This window comes from Argopecten irradians, chromosome 3 (genome assembly GCF_041381155.1).
Source record: "Argopecten irradians isolate NY chromosome 3, Ai_NY, whole genome shotgun sequence".
In the NCBI taxonomy this organism is placed as follows: domain Eukaryota; kingdom Metazoa; phylum Mollusca; class Bivalvia; order Pectinida; family Pectinidae; genus Argopecten; species Argopecten irradians.
In genome coordinates this window covers 30691936-30716544 of record NC_091136.1, presented here as the reverse complement: position 1 = coordinate 30716544, position 24609 = coordinate 30691936, and the positions used below count along the sequence as shown (strand labels likewise).

The following is a 24609-nucleotide window of genomic DNA, read 5'->3' as shown; positions in this document are numbered from 1 at the left end:
TCTTTTCTTTTCTATGCTTAAAACAAATATGGTAATGGCATAAACACTTATATGATTATTTGATATTTTGTTTAAAACAAAATGGAGAATGCCATCTTGTGTATAGAGTATGTTAAAAGTAAGTCATAGCTTTACTGCTTTAGAAAGTTGTTTATTCAAAAAATGATATTATTTACAACAGGGATATTAAGCTTACGGATAATAAATAAGTATAATGTTATGATTATGAGAGTAAGACATTATTAAAAGTTCATAAAGATATCAAGTACAATGTAACCAATATTGAATTAATAACACCTATAAGTATTGTCCTTTTTGGTATGACACACATTATCAAACAGCTGCTATTCATATAAACTTCATGTTAATCAAAATGACTGGTTCCCGTTCATTTAATATAAATGAGTACATTCAGATAGCATTGGTTTGTTTAGTGGGTCATAAATTTAATCTTTTCTGACAACAAATGGTCTATTATGGTCTTGACAGTATCGACCCTACATCAATGATGTGATAATGTCACAACAACAATCAAAGAAATATATCATTTAAAGAATCAGTACTGTGTGATGTAGACTAAGATGACATGCCTGGTTTTCATTATTAGAGAAGAGGCAGTGAAGGTTTCGAAGTTCTATCCATTTTTATATTATGAAATCGATCTGTGATATTTGGCACCAACACATGACCTCATAGATTTTCTTTTGAAACAATATTAATTAAGGAGGTTCGCTTAATCGCAAAGGCACTGGCGGGTCGCCAGTCCGACCCAACCATGCATTTCTTCGGCGTACGACCTGTTGGCTGTTGGCCATCGCACAAAATGTTAACTTAATTATTTTTACAGTTAGGAGCATTTCAACAAAACAGCACTACATCTTAAGGTAAACCGTTAGATTTGGTGTTAAAGTATGGACAAAATTCTGGTGAAATACGAACCTGAACAGTGGAAATGTATTCCTCATCTCTGTAACAAGCGAATGTTTACTATCATTGCCGCCATCTTGTCGGGTTTCTACGGAAGTCGCTTAATAGAAAAGTTCCGAAGTGAAATAAGCGGATGAGTCCAAAGCAATCTCGAAAGCTCGCACTTGGGTAAGTTGACCAATCACTGGACAGTTTACATAAGCGGGAGAATCAAACATAAACAAATTCAGACATGTTCAAAAATGCCAAACGATTTTAGATTACAATGAAAACACCGGAAAAGCAAGACGTCGTATCTTCGAGTTTCGACTCCTCCGACGAAGAAAGTAGCGCTAGTGAATTAGATCTATCTCCATTTAAAATATCATGGTGAGATTTGTTATTTGCATACATTGAAAAAATTACCATAACGGTACTTGCTGTCAATGAGTCAATGCAGATGTCAGTCGATCATGTCCGACTGTTAGTCTACAGTTTCGATCTGTAGGATATCTGACTCCGTTATAAGACATATTGTATTGTTTACATGTTAAAAAAATTGGATAACTACAAGATCGACGTATGAGATCATTAGAAAAACATATATAATGTAGTAATAAATAAAAGCTGCAGATCATTCAGACCCCCACTTTTTTAAGCTTTCTGATTACATCAAAGAGTAACAATAAACTTATTCATATGTACATTATGCGTTAAGATCTAACATCAGGACACCAGACTTCAAAAGAAACAGTCTCTGCTCAGAAAAAAATGTGTTATGTCTCTGATGGAATAGCCTACTCGCCATACTGTATATATTAAATTTAAATTACCTGTGCTATACTTCCTGTTTCATGTAATATTTTTATTAATCATACACAGGTTGGATTTATCGTTTCTGAACTGCAATGCAAAGTTTGGTGTGTGTGCACTTCCAGGTGAGTACGTATAGCATATTGAGATATATATACCGTATTCGACCTAATAAGCACCCAGGGCGTTTAAAAAAATGGCTTTGGGTTTTTTTTTCATTAAAATAAGTATAAGCATGAAAATTGAAGCCCATTTGGCAGTAGTGCTGTCATCGCATAACATCAAACTATTTAATACTTGTATAATAATTATTCTTAAATCATAATTTAATTATTAACTATATATATATGATTTAAGATCAAAATGCCAGGGTATACTGTATATATCAAAAATAACAATTTGAAGAAAAAATTACAGGTTGCAGATTTAAAGACACTTGGAGAAGTTTGGAAAATGACATAAGTAAGTAAATAAGTATGCTTATGCATCATGATCAAGAAATCAGTGGCTAAAAAACAACCACTATATTGTCTAAAATTACATAGCAATGGAATAATTTAACTGCTGGACAGTAAATATACACTAGCTGTCTTTCTCTTTCTTTCTTTTTATACACATGCATGTTATGATTATAGTTTCGTTAAGGTACCTGTGTAGTATGTACATAGCTTGCCGATAAATTAGTGTGAATTTCTTATTTACTCTAGACTTGTGGTAGGAATGGGATATGTTCCATTACGGGTGCATGTATATATTTTAAGATTCAGGCTGTAGCTGCAGCATTATACTATATGACTTCTTTTATTAATGTCACCATTTTGTCATGATGCAGAGGCCATCAAACGAGAAGAGGTGACCGATGTGTTCTGTTTGTGTAGTAAGGGTGAGCTCAACAAATACCGTTCGCCCTGGCTACTACATGAGCTGTCAGCTGCTGAAATCACAGTTCACCATCATGCCTTCCCTGATGGACAGGTACCTAGCTTCCCATTGCTGATGAAGATTGTCGACGAAATTCACACCAACCTCATGAATAATAAGACATCACTTATACAGTAAGTTTTTAAGTTACAAATGGTGATTAGTGATAAAAGATAGACACATATTATATTTTCATTCAGAACTCCTCAGTGTTATTACATTTTTGGAGACCCACCGTTGATTTCACTACATTACACTATACTTTTCACAGGTGTAGTGCAATCAACTATGGGTCTCCAACAATATATATAGTGTTACTGTGACATCTGTGCAAGATGATCCCTTGATTCCATTTGAATGGATGTCGTATATTGGACACTTAAATTGTATTCGAACTATCTTAATTCTATTCATTTTATATGTAAAAGAGGTTTGAAATTGATAATGTGAAGAAAGCAGAGGATATAAATTATACTTGAAGTAGAAAACGGAAAAGCAATTACAGATTGAATCTCTATAAGTTAGAAAAATGAAGTATTGGTATGTAGATATCAATTATTTATATAATTTGCATTCTTCTCAAGCATGAACAAGGTTGGAATTGTTTTAGAAAGTCAAATAAATCAATATTATACTATATAACATAGTTTGGTTTGTTCATAAAACAACTATTTTTTTGTTGTGGGCCTTAGATGCTATTTTTTCCTGAAAAAAAGTCATATTTTCTCTGTTCTTCTCTAATTTCTGAAGTGCTTTTCTCTCCGACTCATTCAATAAATTATATATTCTGTATTACAGTTGTTATGGAGGACTTGGGCGATCATGTCTTGGTAAGTATAGTTTTCATCATAAAAAGAAATGGACTGATAATTTTGCTTCATAATTTGTCTACTTTTGGATACTTTGCATGCTCCTCTTTTTTTTTTGGGGGGGGGGGGATCTCAATACAAATACAACTGCAAAGTATTGAGTGTTGCATAAGTTTGAATATTGTGTTTTATGAATAGTTTAATTGTTACATTAAAATCATGTACAGTGACGGCTGCTTGTTGATGGTGATGGACCCCAGTATGGAGCCTGAATGTAGCCATTCAGAAGATGAGGGATTTACGAGGCCACGCAGCCGTACAGTCTGTCAAGGTATGAATGATTCCTGACAATACATTGGGTTTTTTTTGTTTTTTTTTTTTTTTTAATTACCAAGAAAATATATCTACTCAAAAACAATTTTGCACTAAATCATGAAGGAAAGTAACTTCAAACATTTTTTGTTTAACAGTGTATTGTAAAGGAAGTGTAAATATATTTACTGGTACACTGCTTTTAAAAGATTTTTATATCTGATATAAACAGTTCAAAATAAATATCACAGTATGTAAGAATTTGCTAGAAAAAAATACTTCCTCAAAAAAATTTACTCTCCTTTCTATCTTTCTTTCTTTTTATACACATGCATGTTATGATTATAGTTTCGTTAAGGTACCTGTGTAGTATGTACATAGCTTGCCGATAAATTAGTGTGAATTTCTTATTTACTCTAGACTTGTGGTAGGAATGGGATATGTTCCATTACGGGTGCATGTATATATTTTATGATTCAGGCTGTAGCTGCAGCATTATACTATATGACTTCTTTTATTGATGTCACCATTTTGTCATGATGCAGAGGCCATCAAACGAGAAGAGGTGACCGATGTGTTCTGTTTGTGTAGTAAGGGTGAGCTCAACAAATACCGTTCGCCCTGGCTACTACATGAGCTCTCAGCTGCTGAAATCACAGTTCACCATCATGCCTTCCCTGATGGACAGGTACCTAGCTTCCCATTGCTGATGAAGATTGTCGACGAAATTCACACCAACCTCATGAATAATAAGACATCACTTATACAGTAAGTGTTTTAAGTTACAAATGGTGATTAGTGATAAAAGATAGACACATATTATATTTTCATTCAGAACTCCTCAGTGTTATTACATTTTTGGAGACCCACCGTTGATTTCACTACATTACACTATACTTTTCACAGGTGTAGTGCAATCAACTATGGGTCTCCAACAATATATATAGTGTTACTGTGACATCTGTGCAAGATGATCCCTTGATTCCATTTGAATGGATGTCGTATATTGGACACTTAAATTGTATTCGAACTATCTTAATTCTATTCATTTTATATGTAAAAGAGGTTTGAAATTGATAATGTGAAGAAAGCAGAGGATATAAATTATACTTGAAGTAGAAAACGGAAAAGCAATTACAGATTGAATCTCTATAAGTTAGAAAAATGAAGTATTGGTATGTAGATATCAATTATTTATATAATTTGCATTCTTCTCAAGCATGAACAAGGTTGGAATTGTTTTAGAAAGTCAAATAAATCAATATTATACATGGTTTGGTTTGTTCATAAAACAACTATTTTTTGTTGTGGGCCTTAGATGCTATTTTTTCCTGAAAAAAGTCATATTTTCTCTGTTCTTCTCTAATTTCTGAAGTGCTTTTCTCTCCGACTCATTCAATAAATTATATATTCTGTATTACAGTTGTTATGGAGGACTTGGGCGATCATGTCTTGGTAAGTATAGTTTTCATCATAAAAAGAAATGGACTGATAATTTTGCTTCATAATTTGTCTACTTTTGGATACTTTGCATGCTCCTCTTTTTTTTTTGAGGGGGGGGGAGGGGGGATCTCAATACAAATACAACTGCAAAGTATTGAGTGTTGCATAAGTTTGAATATTGTGTTTTATGAATAGTTTAATTGTTACATTAAAATCATGTACAGTGACAGCCTGCTTGTTGATGGTGATGGACCCCAGTATGGAGCCTGATGTAGCCATTCAGAAGATGAGGGATTTACGAGGCCACGCAGCCGTACAGTCTGTCAAGGTATGAATGATTCCTGACAATACATTGGGTTTTTTTGTTCTGTTTTTTTTTAATTACCAAGAAAATATATCTACTCAAAAACAATTTTGCACTAAATCATGAAGGAAAGTAACTTCAAACATTTTTTGTTTAACAGTGTATTGTAAAGGAAGTGTACATATATTTACTGGTACACTATATAAAATTTAGCTTTTAAAAGATTTTTATATCTGATATAAACAGTTCAAAATAAATATCACAGTATGTATGATTTGGCTAGAAAAAAATACTTCCTCAAAAAAATTACTCTCCAATAATATCATAACAACAAAAATAAACTTCAAACATACCAAAAGAATTCAATTGTCACGATCAGTTGTTTTTAGGTTTAATACCTTTCAGTATAATTTGAAATAACTAGTCAAGTTTTGCTTATCAGTAGTCTGAGTCTTTGTGTACCATTGTTGACAGCTTATTCATAGTTTGGAATAAATGTGGTTTTGATTACTTAGCTTATTGTACCACAACATAGAAGGCAAAGATCACTTGTTATCATAGACTAATGTGTTATTCTATTTCATTTCAGCAATACAACTTTTTACATGATTTCCGCAAATCTCTGGAAGAATACAATAAAGACTCACAAGAAGGAAAACGTTCATTATCACGTTAAGGAAATGATATATTTGGAATATGTCGAAGGGTGCTTGATAACTGAAAAGTATTTTACCGGTGGATTATTCAACAATTATCAACACAATTTCTACCAGAAATACAGTCAAATATATATTTCTAAATCTTTTAAGCTGATTACTGTGTAAATTATGAAATGCTTATTTTTGAAGTACTGATACTACTATAAAGGTTTAATTAGCAGTATAATAATTAATACAATGTTTACCCTGCAACAAGTGCCTGATAAGTGATGATAAAAATAGCTTTTTATAGAATACATTTAGTATATCAAAGGAAAGGAGTTTTTATACATGTGTTAATATTAATTTTACTCGTAAAATTGTATATTGTTTAGCTTACCTGGTCCTTCGGGCGGCATTAATTGCTAGCACAGGGTCTAGTATCATCTCTCAAATTAGTTCTGAAAATAGATGGGTTTTTTTTTTTACATCTTTTTGGGTCTTGATTCTTAATGTATAAGTGTACATTTTATCAACTTTACCAAGAAATGGTAGAGGTAGAGGGACTCCAGAATGGTATGAATGGAAATGAAGAGCTCAGTAAAAGTAGTTTGTTTAACTTTATTTGTCATGGTAGGCAGTAAGTTATTGTATATGGTAAACCACGCTATTTTCAATATTTGATATTTTTGTTATTTTCAACATATTCAGGAAAACATAAATTTGCGATCAAAGCTCTTACTGACAATCATGCATTCAAATGCCCCATAGTATACATTTTATTCATGACAGTAACATTCATATTACATTTGATTTCATGTTCGAGCAACATGGAAATTTGTGTCTCATGTACACTTAACGTAGATCTCATTATCTGTTTCATTTTCATTATTTCATTTCTGTTCATTGTATTATTTTTAACCTAAAGTAAAACATAATTCAGGATTTACAATGTTATACTACAGAGGACTCCATAATGTCATTATTCTTGTCCGCCGGTTGGACTGTGTTTTATGATTTATATGACAGGTAATACTTCATCTATGGTTTTGTTTTAAAATTTGGATAAGAGAGTCTGACAAATGGTTTTGTTTTAAAATTTGAAATCTGACAGAGAATTAATCAAAATGTATTGATATTGTGATTTTTTTTCTGGCAAGACTTGTAGAAAGAAAATATGAAGTTTTTAGCCAAACTTATGTCAGCACATCTTGTTGTGATCTAAATAAAAAAAAAATGTTTTATAGTCTTAGTACAGAATAACATACTTTCCTTTTTTAAGAAAAAAAAAATTAAATAAAATAAGAGAATTCATTAGGTGCTTAATCATTATGAATATTGTTGTTACAGTTGTTTTTTTTATAACGAAGTAAAATGTAATACATTTTGTACCTTTTTAATTGTATTTGTTAAGGTTCATATTCACTAATTACAAACCCCTTGATGTGTTCCGGTTTTATCACTTAGCCAAAATAGAAGTTAAAAATCAGTATGTAGAATTATATATACACGCAAGAAGTTGTAAAACATGAACTAGTAGATTCATTATCAGGATGCATTTGCAATGAAGATGATTAAACTTCATTGCTATTTGAAATACATGTAATTATTATTAATTACACGGGGCATTGCAATACCTGTAACCTTTCAGTTTGATTGAAACATGTAAAAATGATAGATATCTTAATATATAATGCATGTGGACATTTCCATTATACATAATAAATGGAGCAAAAGTGACCTATTATTTCTGTTGTTGTTCTTGATTTATTTCCATTAGTGAATATCAGCTTCATAGTGAGTTAGAACATTTATATTATATATACATATATATCTTTTCGTGATTTAAAATACTTGTATTTATGCCCTGCTTTAAAATTCACCATACATGTAAACATCTTGACTTTGAGAAAAAGATAAATTCCTTAAGATTTTTTACTGGTATTTTGTACAATGAAGAAGAATTCTAAAAATACATTGCAATTGTGAATCGCTACTTTTTATATATGCATTAAAATGTACCTTTGAAATATGTTTTTCATAAAAAAACAATGGGAAATGTTGGTGTTCTGGTTGCTGGATTCAAGATATTTTTTTTTTTAAAGCATTCTGAATTTTGCTGAGGTCTGGATAATTACAAATTGAAAAAAAAACTCTCGCCAAAGAATCATATGTTTGGAAATAAATTATATGTTTAATGGTTTTATATTTATAATGTATATCTACATGTCTATGCGGTGTCTCGAACCATTTTGTCACTTCAGTTCGTTTCAAAGGGGCGATAATTTGTGAGTTACCTCCCCTTCCAATATGGCGGACTTTTAGAGTCACGTTGCTAGAGACGAACTATAGCGAACAAGAAACCATGCCAAAGAGCATACATCACACGTTGTCACGGACACTGTTTGGTCTGTCGATTGTGTTTAGCGTGACCACTGCAGGATATGTCATCTGGAACTACCAATATGCCGAGAGAGCGGTATGAACCTTGTGGTGACATTGCCCCAAAGTTGCATAATCCCAATTATAAATCCGATCTTAGTGGCATTATCCTGCCTTTTACCTGTTTGTGAGATATTGTGGAGAGGTTTAATAAGTGAATAGCTATAACGTTAACTAAAGATCATATTGAAAAAATTCAAATTGGAATCGTGTGATTTGTTGCATTTTTGAAACACCTGAAAACCACTAATATTCAAATGCCAAAATGGCTTTATTTTTGTCAAAGTTTGCAGTTTATTTGACTTCAAGACTTCATTGATTAATACTGAGTTCATATGGAATGGTTTCATTGCAAAATAATACTCAATTATATATCGATACAAAGTCTATGATTACATGCACTATGATTATAGAGCGCTAGGTTTTAATTTTATTTCACTAACATAAATAACTAAGAAAATGCTAAAATGTTTGTAAGTAGGCTAGGCCTAGGTTGCATATTTTTCTGTCTTCTTTGATCAGACTATCGAAAGACGATTATAATTAGCTGTAGGAGTAATGTTGTGGCATTTATAGGCATCTAGTATTGTAATGTAAAGGAGAAGAAGAAATGTAGCTGCTGCCCTGATTTCTCAAAGCAAAATATGAAATTTGTAAAATATTGACTTAAAGTTTGTTTTTGACTTCTCACATTAACTAGCTATATATATAGATGCTTTACTGATAAACAAACTTGTTCACTGATGATTGATTTATGATCAGTCAGATAAACAAACTTGTTCACTGATGATTGATTTATGATCAGTCTGTCCTACTACAGTCCTCCTTTCAGTATCAAAGTCTTTGCAGAAGACCCATATACTGCCACCGCTGGTATTTAGTTCAGGGGGTCACGGTGGCAGAGTGTTTAAGATGTCCCGACATATTACCACAAGCCCTCACCTCTGGGTTCGAGTTCTAATCCAATGTGGGGCAGTTGCCAGGTACTAGCCGCTGGTCAGTGGTTTTTCTCCAGGAACTTCGGCTTTCCTCCGCCAACAAATCTAGCACGTCCTTAAATGACCCTGACTGTTAATAGGACGTTAAACTAAAAAAATAAAAAAAAAACTCGTATTTAGTTCAGTGTCAGAGGAGAAGACACAATGTTGCGACCAGACTGAGGTTCAAACCTGGAACGTTCAAACACTAGCTCGCTGCTCTACCAATATAGCTATAGGATTACAATGGGTGATCCACAGATGTTTGATTCAATAGTTATACAAATGAATACATATAGACCTGTGTCTGATCAGCCCTCTACAATATTGATCATAGTGATTTGACAGAAGAACAAAACAGGATTGACATGATGATTGAATTGTTGACATCTTGTAATAAAAATCTGACCACTGTGTACAGTGATTTCAAGTTTGCTCCTCGAAAACAGGGTGCTTAGAGAAACACTTTGGCTTCCGCTTTGGAAATTCCAGGTTAAGGTGTTGGTGCAAGTGTTGTAATACTGTTATCTGTCACAACTGACATTGATTTCTACATTGATTTTGAATTTTAATTGTTGTGATTGGTATGGACAATCACTTAAAATGCTGAATTTTCAGAATTTCAAGAGGCCAAACGGTCTGAAAAGTTCAGTTATGTAACGGCATTGCTATATTTTTAGCCCACCATCTATTCAAATCACCTTTCATCCGTGGTTCGTGGTCCGTCTGTCCATCCTTCCTTCCGTCCGTCCGTTAACAATTCTTGTTACCGCTATTTCTCAGAAAGTACAAAAGGGATCTTTTTCAAATTTTTATATGTAGGTTCCCCTCAGGCCCTAGTTATTTGAGACTGATCGATCAACAAGATGGCCGACCAGCGGCTATCTTGGATTTATATAACTAAAGTTTGTTACCGCTATTTCTCAGGAAGAACTGAAGGGATCATTCTCAAATTTCACCTGTAGGTTTCCCTAGGGCCCTAGTTGTGCATATTTCATTTTGGGACTTATCGGTCAAAAAGATGGCCACCTGGCCGCCATCTTGGATTTTGATAGTTACCGCTATTTGTCAGAAATTACTGAAGGGATATCTCTCAAATTCCATGCATAGGTTCCCCTTGGGCTTTAGTTGTGCATAGTACCTTTCGGACTGATCAGTCAACAAGATGGCCAACCGGCTGCCATCTTGGATTTCACCACTGTTTCTCAGAAAGTAATGAAGCGATATATCTGAAATTTCATATTTAGTAATTTTGAAAAAGTTTGAAAAGCAGGGAAAAGATCCCTCTTTCCATTGTCAGACATAGATCATTCTTTGGTGGGCGCCAAGATACCTCTGGGATCTCTTGTATAATATTGGTAAATTACAATGAAAACAAAATCCCAGAGGTGAGTTTTGCTCTTTTTCTTGAAGTACTCTGACTTTCCTCCACCATCTTAACCTGATACATCCTTAAATGACCCTATCCTCGATACTCCAGGGGTTCCAATCACTTACGATCTCTACACCCCTGGACTATCTCATAGTAAAACTGGAGGCAACAGAACAGAACAGGTAATTTAGTCATTTGATGTACATCAAAAGAGCCGTATAGCGGTACACTGTAGTTGACTTTGTGACTTCGATGTTGGGCGTCGCTCTCTCTGTAGTCTTCAATGGAAATCTTGGCTGGCCTGTGATTGTTCAAATGTTTTCCGCTGAGCTGCCTTCAATTTCACTACACTGTATAAGATAGTCCAGGGGTGTAGAGATCGTAAGTTATCGGAACCCCTGGAATATCAAGGATAAAATGACCCTGACAATTAAAAGGACTTTAAATTAATTAAACCAGAAACCTCCCAATGATAGCACTCATTGCTAATTCAACTGTCAAACTTTGTCAATGATGAAATTAAATTTTGACCTAGAAACATATTACTCAATTCGCGACAGCCATAGTTTGATTTTTTTGTTTTCTACGACAGGCTATGAGGGCTACAGTGTATCGGGACTATGAGAAACACACACAAGAAATGGGAAAATTGGAACAGATTTACAGAAAACAGGAAGAAGACATTATAAAGTGAGTATTATTGAGGATTTTTCAAATCAATAGGACATGTACAAATGTAGTATTTGTTGCAACAGCCTTTTTTTGCATCTGTTTTCACTTTTGTTTTGAAAAAAGTTTAGATTAGAACCAAACTTAGAATTGAGTTCAGGAGTAAATTGCATATTACTAAATTGAAAGTTTGCATAAATTGTAAATGTTCAAACATGAAGGTTTCATTATCATTCAGGACAGATGGTACAATTGCAATTTCGGGGGTACTTATCTATATTATCCAGGGGTTTCAATATTAGGCAGTACCTGGTACGTTTTGCTGGTTGAACCTGGCTGTGGTACCTCCTGATTTGGTCTAAATTACATTAAATAGCATACAGTATAGAAAATAGTATAGAAAAGTACCCCCTAAAATTGCAATTGTACCGCCTCTCCTGAAAGATGATGAAACCCCTGACTATCTGAGTGCTATCTAATGTAATTTAGCCCAAACCCCTGAATGACATGTATGTTTGAATTATCTGCCAATTTCAGTTAACTAGTTTTACCAAGGTGGTCTTCATAGTTGGCATTTATCTTGTAATAAGCCAAAGTGATATTTGTGAAAAGAACATCTTGATGTGTCATTATTTGTAAAAGAAACATGTTGATGTTGAATTTTCCATTGATAGGAATATCGTGGCTTTCTGTCAAAGTGACAGTAAAATGATAATATTTGTTTTGTTACTTTAACACATCTAGTAATTGCATTCGAAGATATCTACAGCACTTTTAATTTATGATATTGAATTAATAAAAACACATTTACACACATCTGTGTTGTATGTGGTATCTATCCACACCAAGATAGAATTTGTTTGTAACAGTTATTCCCCTTGCCATGGCTAGGGTCTAACATACTGTTATAGTGTGCTTTTCTTTCCTCTTAAGAATTACAGAGTGTGTTTTGAAGTATGTTCTTTCTTTCATGGAAATTTTTACATCAAAAACATCAATCAATTTCACAATTTTATGAAATTAGTTCTTAAGTTTAATTCTTGGAAGACTATATTTTAATGAAAAAGGATCATTAATTAAAGATTTTTTTAAACTTTTTAATACATGACTCACATTTCGATTTATAATAAATTACTTATTCATTTTTCAATTTTCTAATTTAAATTAAGTTTTTCATTCAGTATGAAAACAAAAACAATATGATAAAAAAAATAGTCTTAAAGAGTTTTTTAAAGCCGCTGATGGCTGAGTCAAGAGGCTTTATTAAGATTGGTGCGTGTTGGACCCATCTTTTCTGCTATTGACAATTCGCCAGATCACCAAGCTATACTCAATCATGGCACCAATCTGTTTATTATTATAATCATTACTTGATTTTTTTGCAGTTCACAAATATAAATTGTATTTTCATGATGCATTTGAACTTCTTCTCAAGTTATACCAGTGCGATTTGGCTGAATCTTGCATGAAATGATCCTGACATGGTCCCGACAAAGTGTTGTTACATCTCTGGTTGATCCCAAATCGAAGATGGCTACCATGACACTATATCTAATAATTTCCTATATGATTATTGCCAAGGTAGTCAGGTGACCGTTAAAGCCCTTGTACTGTATCATTAGTATGCTACATGGTCGGTACGTGGCTTCAGACGATGACCTAGTTTAGGTGGCTCACAGTAGATTTTTGAAAATAAGGCAACATTGGTTGTCAGTCACTTTCATGCTATTTCCTGGCCATTTATAGAATATGTATAAACTTATATTTCATCGAAAATACAACAACATGGTTTGACAAAACCCTAGGAAATATGTTACACCAGTTGGCCGATCAACATTCATAGCATCGTTTTATGGTTGCCGGTAAACATTTCTTGCAGATATATTGTTATCTAAATATTACAAATACCTCGTATTTGTTTGGATATTTTACAATTTTTTAAAGTTTAAATTATTTATTTTCACCAACCATCCCACAGAAAAAGAGTTCTCCATTGTGTTGTAATTGTAAACAACCACGCTTCAGTCTGTCAATTTTTCGTGAATTGAAGCAGTTTATGATTGAACATACTTTTGGTACGTAATGACGTTAATTGTTATTATATTTCCAATGCATATTATATCTTCTTTTTTCTGTGATTATTTGGATGTTAAAGTACAAAACTGGCAAGAAATACCTTTTTTTTCTCAAAACATCATCTGATTTTAGTTTTTGTCTAACATGTTGAATACATGATACATGTATATATATATATTCTGCGAAAAAGGTTATACTCAGGAAAATACGGCAGTCATTTAAATGTAAAACATACATGGACAAAAATATATAAAGTACCGGTATAGAATCTATACATGTATAGTTAATCGGCACAATATTTACTTCAATATGATAACATTATTTAGATAAAGATTTGTCAAGTCTTTGCGCTTATTCGTTTCATGCATGTAAAAAATTGTGGTAACTACAGCAAAATGCTTGAAAAACTTCAAAATATCATGAATTTTGACCCATAGTTGCAGAAAATTTGCAGAATGCTTGTCCGACATATGAGTACACTGCAAAGTTTTTTTTCCCTTGCCTTGTACGATGAATTTCAGCATTTTTATAATGAAGCAATTAAAATTTGTTGTTACAGCGGCTTTTGATGTCATACTGACATAATTCTAGTTTAACTTTCCTGAAATCAAAACATAATAAGAATATTATACAATGTTCAATCAACTTCAGATTTTCAAGTATATGATTTTAAAAGGTAAAACATATAAAACACCATAATGAAAAAAAAATCTTGTAGATATATAGCAATTGTATATATCTGTATTGTCTTTAGTGCTTCTGTGAGGTAAATGCAACAGGCAGTCTAGCTATGTAGTACATGTTCAGGTGCCGATGACTAACAGGAGAACAATTCTCCAGGTAATTATGTAACAGATGGAATCCTATAAATATATACCACCATAACCATCTTCAATGTCAGATTGTACATCTAACCCAAGCCTCAAGTAGCCTCTGGCACATGTTTGACCCCCAAGTAGCCATTCAGCATCAGGAAGTGGTCAGACTCAGGATCAATACAGATTTACATTATATAATAATATGTCTGAAGGATGTGGGGATGCATCTTTATTATAAGTTGTATATGTAATGAACAGAGAGGTAATTAATTACCTTAGACATTTACATGTGTTATATGAATTTTCTTATGCATTATGTTTGTGTTTCAATCATCTCATGCATATCTCTAAGCTGGAAACTTGTATAGAATTTTAACACCTGTCAGTAGTGGAGGTATCTGTAGGGTATGGTCTCTATTGATTTATCATACAGTCCAGCATTTGTTCTCCTACAAATTTGTCATATTTCATCTTTATAGATTACCGGGATATTTGTATTTTGTCCACCTGTGTCTGAATCAATACTGAAGTTAAATTGAATATAAGTAATGTGTCAGTTATGTATTTTATATCAACAGTTAAAACTGTTCACCTCAGTGTATTGATACAGGAAACATTTCACCGCAACCAGAGGCTGAGGGAAACTGTTAAAACTGTTTTGACATTGATAACACCCCATTTTGATTTTTTAATGATTTTGAAAGAGAAAAAAAGTTATGAAATTTTGCCTACTAAATTCTACTAATATATTTTAGTAAATTAAAGATTAGGATAAGAAATATAAAAGTGGTCCAATAAGATGCATACAAACATACAAATGTAAATAACTTTCAAATATTTTACCTGACCTACTAGCAATAACCTTTGATAATAGGCACAAATTGTAGCCCTGCAGAAATTCTAAGATAAAAAATTGATTATTGCCCTATTCTGTCAAGGTCACAGAAATAAGTTACTGCAAACATGGATACTATAGTCATAGAATTCTATTGGCATGTAAAAACTTAAACATGTTTATGGGCATTATTTGTGGAATTTTTTACATGAAACAAAAATAAGCCACTTATAATACCACTTTAACATTATCAACTTGCTCCTACATTTTGAATGTAAACAGCAGGGCATTTTAAAATCATCTTTTTTAAAGGATATGTAAATAATAAATTAGAATTTATTACTAATATTTGTCTATTTCTACCTATGAATGGATCGTAAATATAAGGTACCAGCATATGCCTGTCTCTGTCATAAATTTTAATTTATAGGGACAATTAAAAATAAGAGTGACCTGTACATTAATCTCTACAACTAGGTATGTTATACATCCTTGCAAGACTAATGTTAATCTTACAATGATAAAGGTAAGACTTTAAATGTTAATCTTACAATGATAAAGGTAAGACTTTAAATGTTAATCTTACAATGATAAAGGTAAGACTAATGTTAATCTTACAATGATAAAGGTAAGATTTAAATGTAAGACTAATTTTAATCTTACAATGATAAAGGTGAATCAGTAAGACTAATGTTAATCTTACAATGATAAAGGTAAGACTAATGTTAATCTTACAATGATAAAGGTGAATCAGTAAGACTAATGTTAATCTTACAATGATAAAGGTGAATCAGTAAGACTAATGTTAATCTTACAATGATAAAGGTAAGACTAATGTTAATCTTACAATGATAAAGGTCAAAGACTAATGTTAATCTTACAATGATAAAGGTAAGACTAATGTTAATCTTACAATGATAAAGGTAAGACTAATGTTAGTTTTACAATGATTAAGGTGAATCAGTAAGACTAATGTTTATCTTACAAAAATGAAACAGTTACATATTGTATGTCTGTCTACGTCCTCTACTTTTACATATAGAATTAGCTGAAGACATATACTTAGTCACAGTAAACAGTTACTTATGTGCTCTTGTATGATTCGCTGCAGATCTCATTATCTAACTTTTATATAAATCATCCAAATGTGTTATACACATCTACAAAATATAGTCCTGGATTTAAGTTCTGCATTTATCTCACTATGTAGACAAATGAATATGTAATTGTTCAGTATGTGATAATATTTCTATGCATTAAGATTTTTATTTGATTTTGTAAGTACCCTTTCATGACTCTGCATGTGCATACAGTGATGCCATGTCTGTCATGTTTTGTCTTGTTTTATCCAGAAGTGAGTATTAGGTCTTACAGATATTACTAGTCTTCCAAAGGCTGATTGAAAAATAATATCTCAATCAATGTTAAACGAGACACAAGGAAAATAATCAATGAAAGCTCTCATTATTCAAGTTCAAGGTCACAGATCAAATAAATCACGTATTGTTCAAGGTCATAGGAATATTCTTTTCTGAAAGCAATGTATTAGAGGTCCAGGTCACAGAAAACAGTCAATTCTGTCAATTACCAATTATCAAAGGTCAAGGTCAAAGTCAGTGTTTTGAATCAAAGGTCAGGGTCACAGGAGGTGTTTAGAGCTAATCTATTTATTTGGTACAAGTTGTCATCAAAGTCAATCGTTCATAAGTTCCAGTTTAGGTGGATGTTCTATGAAAAATGTGAAATTTCATTTTGAGATTTGTTAGAGTAAGCCAAAGTTTTCATCCTCAAGAAACCTGGTCACCAAGCAAGTATGGATGAAAACGGAAAGTTACATTGATGGAATCACAGGGGAGTCTGTCCTTAGTGTTATCATCACTTCTGTGGCCAGTATATCATTGAAATGCTAGGTAGACAGAAAAAGTCCTTTATGGCTGACATGTGTGTGTTGATGTAGCACACAGACCCGGGAGAGCCAGTGGTAATCACACCCGTCTGTGCCTTATAGTCAGTATGTAATTAGCCCCAGATAATTACTGATGGTCCACAGACCCAGGTACTTCTGTAATTCACACAAGCTGTGCATCGGACAGGTCAGCACCTCAGATGTACACTGACTTTCAAAGACATCCATGATGTCCTTCAATGCTGAGTTAAGTAACAAAGCTTGTTCAGTAGGATCAAAAAGTCACTCATTCTAGTCAATGAGTTACTAAACATTTCAGTAAAAATACAGAAAGACAGGATATTCTTGAGATCTATCTGGTAACAGTTTAAATGTAGCTGGTACACATAACTCCATAATTCTGAATAACTTTTATGATAAGCCATTAACGAGTTTAATATAAAATGGAAAATTGAGAAATTTATATGTCCATGTTCAGCTTTGTTGTCTATTTTTAGTGCTATCTCACTCAAGCTGTACTTGAGACAAACTTACAGCAGTTTCCCAAAACACACATTTACTTACCCAATGTATCATATTGCATACAGGGAGGGAAGACCTTATAAAAATGGCCCTAGATTTTTAAATATTCTGTCAAACTTTATTTTAATACTTCAGAACGTTGATTGCATTTACCTCTAATCTGTTGATAGTGAGGTAGCCAATGGCTACTTCAATCTCACTATTCAACAGTTACTGCTAGCTAGTTTTTGCAGATAATTTAAAGGACCAGTATTTGTCTTTTATGTTGTGCTAGCATGTCAAATTACAAGAGCAGCTATAACATTAGACTGACCACCAGGAATATTAAAAACATCACTAAAATTTGGCTTGATAATTTTTGTCTTTACAACATATTTGATTCCAGAGGTTCAAACTAGGCAGATGATCTGTGACATGTATCAGAATGCTGTTGAGATAATCTTATCATTAACTTAGGGTCTGGTGGCCATTTTTGTGTCGCCTGCAACGCAACAGCAACACTTTGGTATAACTATGTCGGCGTCCGGGAATTTCAACAAAATTTGGTATATTGCTTTATATCAATGAGATCTCGTCTGAGTTCGATAATGGTCAAAATCCGTCAATATTTGCAAGAGTTACGGGACTTTAAAATCGTCAAAACAGATAAATCCATCGTTTCTTGATTACTTAAATATTTATTGTCCAATTTCAAACAAATTTAATAAATTGCTTTTAGGACTTTTTTTCAGCATGATTTGGGGCCGAAATTCGGCCCAATTCCCCATGGCAAAGCTTTATAATTTTTCCCAATTCAAGCCTTAAATTTCCCAAAATCAAAGATTCTTGGTTTAATAAGGATTCAATATTTGTGAATTAGCTTCAGAAAAGTACATTTTTAATAAGGATTCATTATTTGTGAATTAGCTTCAGAAAAGTACATTTTTAATAAGGATTCAATATTTGTGAATTAGCTTCAGAAAAGTACATTTTTAATAAGGATTCATTATTTGTGAATTAGCTTCAGAAAAGTACATTTTTAATAAGGATTCAATATTTGTGAATTAGCTTCAGAAAAGTACATTTTTAATAAGGATTCATTATTTGTGAATTAGCTTCAGAAAAGTACATTTTTAATAAGGATTCATTATTTGTGAATTAGCTTCAGAAAAGTACATTTTTAATAAGGATTCATTATTTGTGAATTAGCTTCAGAAAAGTACATTAACTACACTGAAATAAAAAATCTTATTTGTTATGATTTATTTCCTATTTCATGATTTTCCCAAAATCTTGGTTTTGTTGCACATTTTCCCAAATTCAAAGACACAGGCCCCATTCCCAAAGCAGTGAGATAAAGCTCTGTCTTTATATCAATGAGATCTCAAATGAGTTAAATAATGGTCAAAATTCTTCAATATTTGCAAGAGTTACGGGACTTTAAAATCATCAAAACAGATAAATCCATGGTTTCCGCTCGATAGCTTTAGTATTTATTGTCTGATTTCAAACAAATGTGATTTATTGCTTTATATCAATGAGATCTTAGATAGGTTGGATACTGGTCATAATCCGTTAATATTTGCAAGAGTTACAGGACTTTAAAATCGTCAAAACATGGTTTCCGCTCGATAACTTTAGAATTCATTGTCCAATTTCAACCTAATTTGGTGTTTATATCAATGAGATGTTAGATGAATTCGATACTGGTCAAAATCCATCAATATTTGCAAGAGTTATGGGACTTGATAACTTCCCCTAATTATTAACAATATTTTCAACTGTAAAAAAAACTATTTTTTGTGATGCTGTGCAGGGGACACATCCACTTCCATGGAATTCTTGGACTATAATATCAACGAGAGGATAGTGTTGCTCAAGATGAAACAAGATTTATTTTACATTGAATGTATCAAACACAAGCTAACGGAGCTAGTATTTCATAGGCATATGGTGTAATCCTATAAATAGTGAAAAAATATATTGATAAAAAGAGTCAAATCTGTAATTACTGTAACACAACATGTCCATACATTTAGTTACAAGCATAAAAATACGGTTCTAATGGATGCAATGAACTACAAATAATTACACATAATAGCAAAATAAATCAAATATCAAAGTGCTAATTATCAACAGATAAAGCTTTTATCCTGGAAGTCTATGTATGATGCTTGCCAGTATAATGTTTGTGTGTGTGTGGAATGATAGCTGTAAGGTTTTTAGGTGTCATTATGATTATTAGAATGACTATCATTTATATACTGTATAAAGAGATCTAATCTGGGATACAAAAAAACAGGAAGCTAAGTGACATTTCAGATCAGGAAACAATGGTGGCTACTATTTAATTTCCTGTCTGATACGTACTTCTAATACAGAGAAACTAGTCATGAATTGGAAAACAGGCAATTCAGGAAGAATTGTTTTTATAAACGTACAGTGTACTCTGGTAATGGGTTTGTTCTAAATCAATTTTAGGATATAATATTCTTTTCCAACAAATTTCCAAAACATTTTATTTAATATTATGATGGTGGCCAGGTACATTTGAACTGACACTGGTTGGTGGTTTTTCTCCAAATACTCATGCTTTCTTCCACCAACAAACTTAGCACGTCCTTACTTGACCCTGGCTGTTAAACTAATAAACACTAAAAAAAAAAAAATGATTAAACTTCCATCTTTTAGCTCCCAATTTTTCCAATTAAACATTTGTCACACTTGTAGCATACTAGGATGAATGGCTACAAAGTTTGTTCAAGTGAGTGAAGTACCTTTACCTTCATTTAAGGTTACTTCATGCGTCACTCTATAGGCACCTTCTCATTAATCAAGATGCCCTACTTAGTCATGTTTAGTGATGGCAAAAGGACTACCATATATGTGTAATTGAATTACCTTGACCTTCACTCAAGGTCACCGAGGTCAAATATATAATATCTCCTTCTCATTAACCAAGAGGCCTAGATATCTAAGCATTTACTGTATAATAGAGTTATATGCTTGGATAAAACAAAAAGTTTGATTAGATGAATAACTTTGATGTTCATTGCAAGGTTACAGGAGTCAAGAACTTTTAATAACTACCTAGCAGGCACATGGCATTGGGCATGACGCATACATCAGAATCATCAAATACATTGTAGTTTAAGAGGATTTTGGTCCATTGGACTTTTTTCAATGCTTTAAATGAAAAATACATTGATTGTTACTTCCTATATCAAAATAACATTGTTCACAGCTTTATTGAATGAGTTAAAACTTCATGCCCGAATACCAGACTAAGACATTCTGACAAAGAAATAAATGAGAGGAGGCTTATCTATTTATCAAAATGTCGGAGTTTGGTATCAAGTCAAAGGACAGCCAGGCTATGCATAATTATAGCTTTTTGCACTGTGTAATTGAACAACTATGGACAACATATTATGAACTGTATTAGAATACACACATGTACCATGGATACCAAGGTCCTTGTGCAATAATTACTGTACCTAATACATCTTTTCATCAGGTACTGATTACTGATGGTCAGCAGTGGTCAGTATAATCCAGCTCATGTGACCTTGCGTTTATTGACATTGGCTAGATGATTAATTGTATTAGTGGATTCAGTTATGACATCTAGAGCAGGGCCAAGATAGCAATGACTTGTGTTAACAGGAGCCACAGAGAACCACATAAACAGTGGTATCAGATGTGTGATATTGGCACGACCATGGTATTGGTAAAGCAATGGTAAACATGTCTACTCTTATTGTTCAATATACCTACAATGTACTTCATTAACAGGAGATATCCTTAAATTATCTAAATAACAATAGTTGATAACCTGTAAGCATGATTGCATAAGGAATAGAGTTCAAGTGAATAATTGTATTGAATACATCTGATAACCTTTGAGAAGGTTAATACAATGTTTTATTAACCATTGCACATTTGTCCTCTCTACGGAGAAAATAAACAATGAAACTAATAAACAGGATATTGTTTCGTTAATGAAATAGAAATTATATTGAAGAATAATGTTTTGCTTTGGCTTTTTATTTGTAAATAAAAGAAAGATTTTTTTGTCATGCTGAATAGTTTAGAATATTGTTTTAGCAGTATTTTCTACAGAAAGTAATTAGCAAGTCAAGCATTGTGACAAGTACATTTACTTGCTTTATGATCAGCTGCCCTAACTAGAATTCCTCTTCATTAGCAGTACAGCAAAGAGAATGCTGGAACACCTTAAGTTCTGTAGGTAGGTAGATGTAGAATGTCTATAATGCTTGTAGACCTCTAAAAGATTCTCACGATCAAAGGTCGCTCTGGGGTCAAGGTGATAGAGGAGGCGGAGAGGATTTGAGTTGACATCTGATGCCTGTAAGGGTATGTAACTGCCAGTGGGTATACTCCTCACCACCTCACATAGAGAGGGCAGCTGTGGTAACTGTGGTGTACAAGTACCCTAGGGATAGGGTGCTACAGATTGGTATCTGTGGCTACCCCAAATCCGGCTTGGGCTATACCTATTAGATGGTGGTCAAAGTATACTCTATAGGTGATATACTTACAGATACTAGTTGATAATATTGTCTAATGGCAACTCCAAAAGCTGTTTGAGCTATACCCAGGAGATGGTTGTTAACCTTAACTCGAAGCCAAACCGGAGATGGTTGTTAACCTTAACTCTATGGGTGATGCCTCAGTAGGAGATATGTCTGCTATTCCCCAAGTCTGACCCTGACACCTATGGTGCTCTATCTTCTCCCATCAGTGTTAGGTAATCATCTCCTAATGGAACATACACCATGGTAACCATAGGGCTATATCTGTCTGGTCCATATTATATAATCCCAGTTCATTAATTTTCTGAATTCCATTATTGCAAGTTACCTTTCTTTATTGATGTTTAATCCATATGAATTAGCCACCAGCTACTACAGGGAAATACTACCTTCAAATACTGTACCTTTGCGTGTCACAAGGGTGGTAGAAAATCAAAAAAATGAAATGGTTACTTCCACTTTAATATTAAGTTTTTTTTGTAAAGCAGAATATCAGGTGTATACAGAGGTCCTGCGATAATCCTGACACCAATAGTCTGAAATACAATCTCAACAGAAATGGCATGAAATGGATTTGAGTATTGACTAAGTTGACTGAATTTGGCTGTCCGAAAAATTTGCAATCCAGGTGGGTTGGCCTGGGGACGAATTTGTCTATATTATCAAGGTTCAACAGTGTCCCTGTACTTATTCTCACTACAGATAGTTATTGATATTGCTGTTTGATGATGATTTTGTGATAATGTCTTGTTTGGTTATATACTTTATAGATACTTCACCTACTATTGTGTATTTATACATCACACTTCTATCTAGTGCACTCATAAACAACATCTGTGCCTCTTTCCTGTCTGTGTGATATGATAAGCTGTCCTCAGTGATGGAGTGTCTCTGTACAAGTGTCCTCTTCATCCTCAATTTCATAACTATGTTGGCTCATCCTCTCAAATTAATCACTGCTCCAATCACCTTTTATTTCTATGAATTATTCTATGAATTGCAAACGTCTTAAAATGGGATTGTATATTTTTGTCTTTTTCATTTTGATAGGAAAGTATCATTTTATACAAAGGGAAATAACCTGTTATGCCTTTGAGTAAATGTCTATTTAGTTTTCATTCAAGTTGACTGACCTCACATCAACTATGGTATTATCTAAGGACTTAGTAGGGATATTATAGGTGCCTGACCTCAGATAATATGCTAAGTGAACTACAGGGGGCAGACATCCATTCTTATAGGACCAATTGTGATTGTAATACCTCACATTGGGCAATTAGACAGGCTCATTGGGGGAAACACACTAAGAAGTATAGAACATAATTTCACAGTACCTTAGACAAAGTACCAAAGATATATACAGAATAAAGCTCTTTCACACAATAATGTCCAGTACTCTAGATCAGTGATGCTTTTACCTTATATCTCAGGGGACATAACTCTTGGTGGTCAGCATTGACTGATTTTGGTATATAAATTTAAGTGATTTTGCATAAGGTTAGGTATCTCTGTAGAGTATATATACAATTTATCAGCAGATATGAATTAAGATGTTTTTGTGGGACATCTGATAGTGAGCTCTCAGGCTATTGGTTTCTGGTAGTGACTCATTATTTTGCATTGTGTCCTCTGGGCCAGATAACCTTGTCTAATTTCTTGATCAGAATTTAAATTAATGGTAAAAATCACTGAGATCAGGAATCAAAGACCCAAGCTTACTCACTTTTTACATTCTTGATTATATTAACGCTTGAAACATATCGATTAATCAACAGAAATTTCAAATAACATTGTTTAATATCAAATTCTATGTTGAAGCATTACTTTGAGGAATGAAATTGTATTGTACTTTCTGCCTGTGTATACTGGGCTCCTCACTGTAAATAATTAGTTTAAAACCTTTTTCTAAAGGCCACTTGTCTAAAACGGTCACTTTTTGTGCTTAACTGTTGTACTGCTCTTTCCCATGTTCACCTGTCAATCTTAATCACTTAGATAACAACTCATTATGAGTTAGTCAATGCACTTTTTGTGTGCGTGGTGTGACTCCCAACCTAAATATGAGTAAATGTTCCATCAAATTAACACTAACCTTATATCTTTGATTTGAGTTTGATATCCATTAGATAGAGCAGTTATCAGATATTTACACCTAGGTCAGTGGTTTCCTTGGGATTCCAGCTTTTTTCCTCCTCCCTAAATTGACACATACTAAAATGACCTTGGCTTTTATTAGGATGTTCAACAAAGTAAACCCTAAACCTGAAGTACAGGTTAAGTAGAACCCTGTGGAGAGTACAATAATCTCCCT

The 24609-nt window shown here is 33.1% G+C and overlaps 3 protein-coding genes across 6 annotated transcripts in view; 2 read left to right on the top strand and 1 right to left on the bottom strand.

Annotated features, from left to right (window-relative positions):
- LOC138318175 (uncharacterized) overlaps positions 1-1110 on the bottom strand; it is a 74865-nt gene extending 73755 nt beyond the window's left edge. For all 4 annotated transcript variants that reach the window (XM_069260337.1, XM_069260335.1, XM_069260336.1 and 1 more), the window contains exon 1: positions 940-1110. The gene's annotated coding sequence lies outside the window, so the exon portion shown is untranslated. The remainder of the gene's footprint in view (positions 1-939) is intronic.
- On the top strand, positions 1108-3693 carry LOC138319620 (cyclin-dependent kinase inhibitor 3-like). The gene is made up of 6 exons (XM_069262769.1): positions 1108-1296; positions 1789-1844; positions 2137-2181; positions 2552-2774; positions 3439-3470; positions 3677-3693. The coding sequence occupies exons 1-6, from the start codon at positions 1193-1195 to the stop codon at positions 3691-3693; spliced, it is 477 nt and encodes a 158-aa protein (XP_069118870.1). The 5' UTR covers positions 1108-1192.
- A 588-nt stretch (positions 3694-4281) lies between these two features.
- Positions 4282-24609, top strand: part of LOC138319619 (cyclin-dependent kinase inhibitor 3-like) — a 36992-nt gene continuing 16664 nt past the window's right edge. The window contains exons 1-5 of the mRNA XM_069262767.1: positions 4282-4529; positions 5185-5216; positions 5429-5532; positions 6098-8625; positions 11530-11627. Of these exons, the coding sequence (XP_069118868.1) occupies positions 4282-4529; positions 5185-5216; positions 5429-5532; positions 6098-6184 (471 nt within the window). The 3' untranslated portion in view covers positions 6185-8625; positions 11530-11627. The remainder of the gene's footprint in view (positions 4530-5184; positions 5217-5428; positions 5533-6097; positions 8626-11529; positions 11628-24609) is intronic.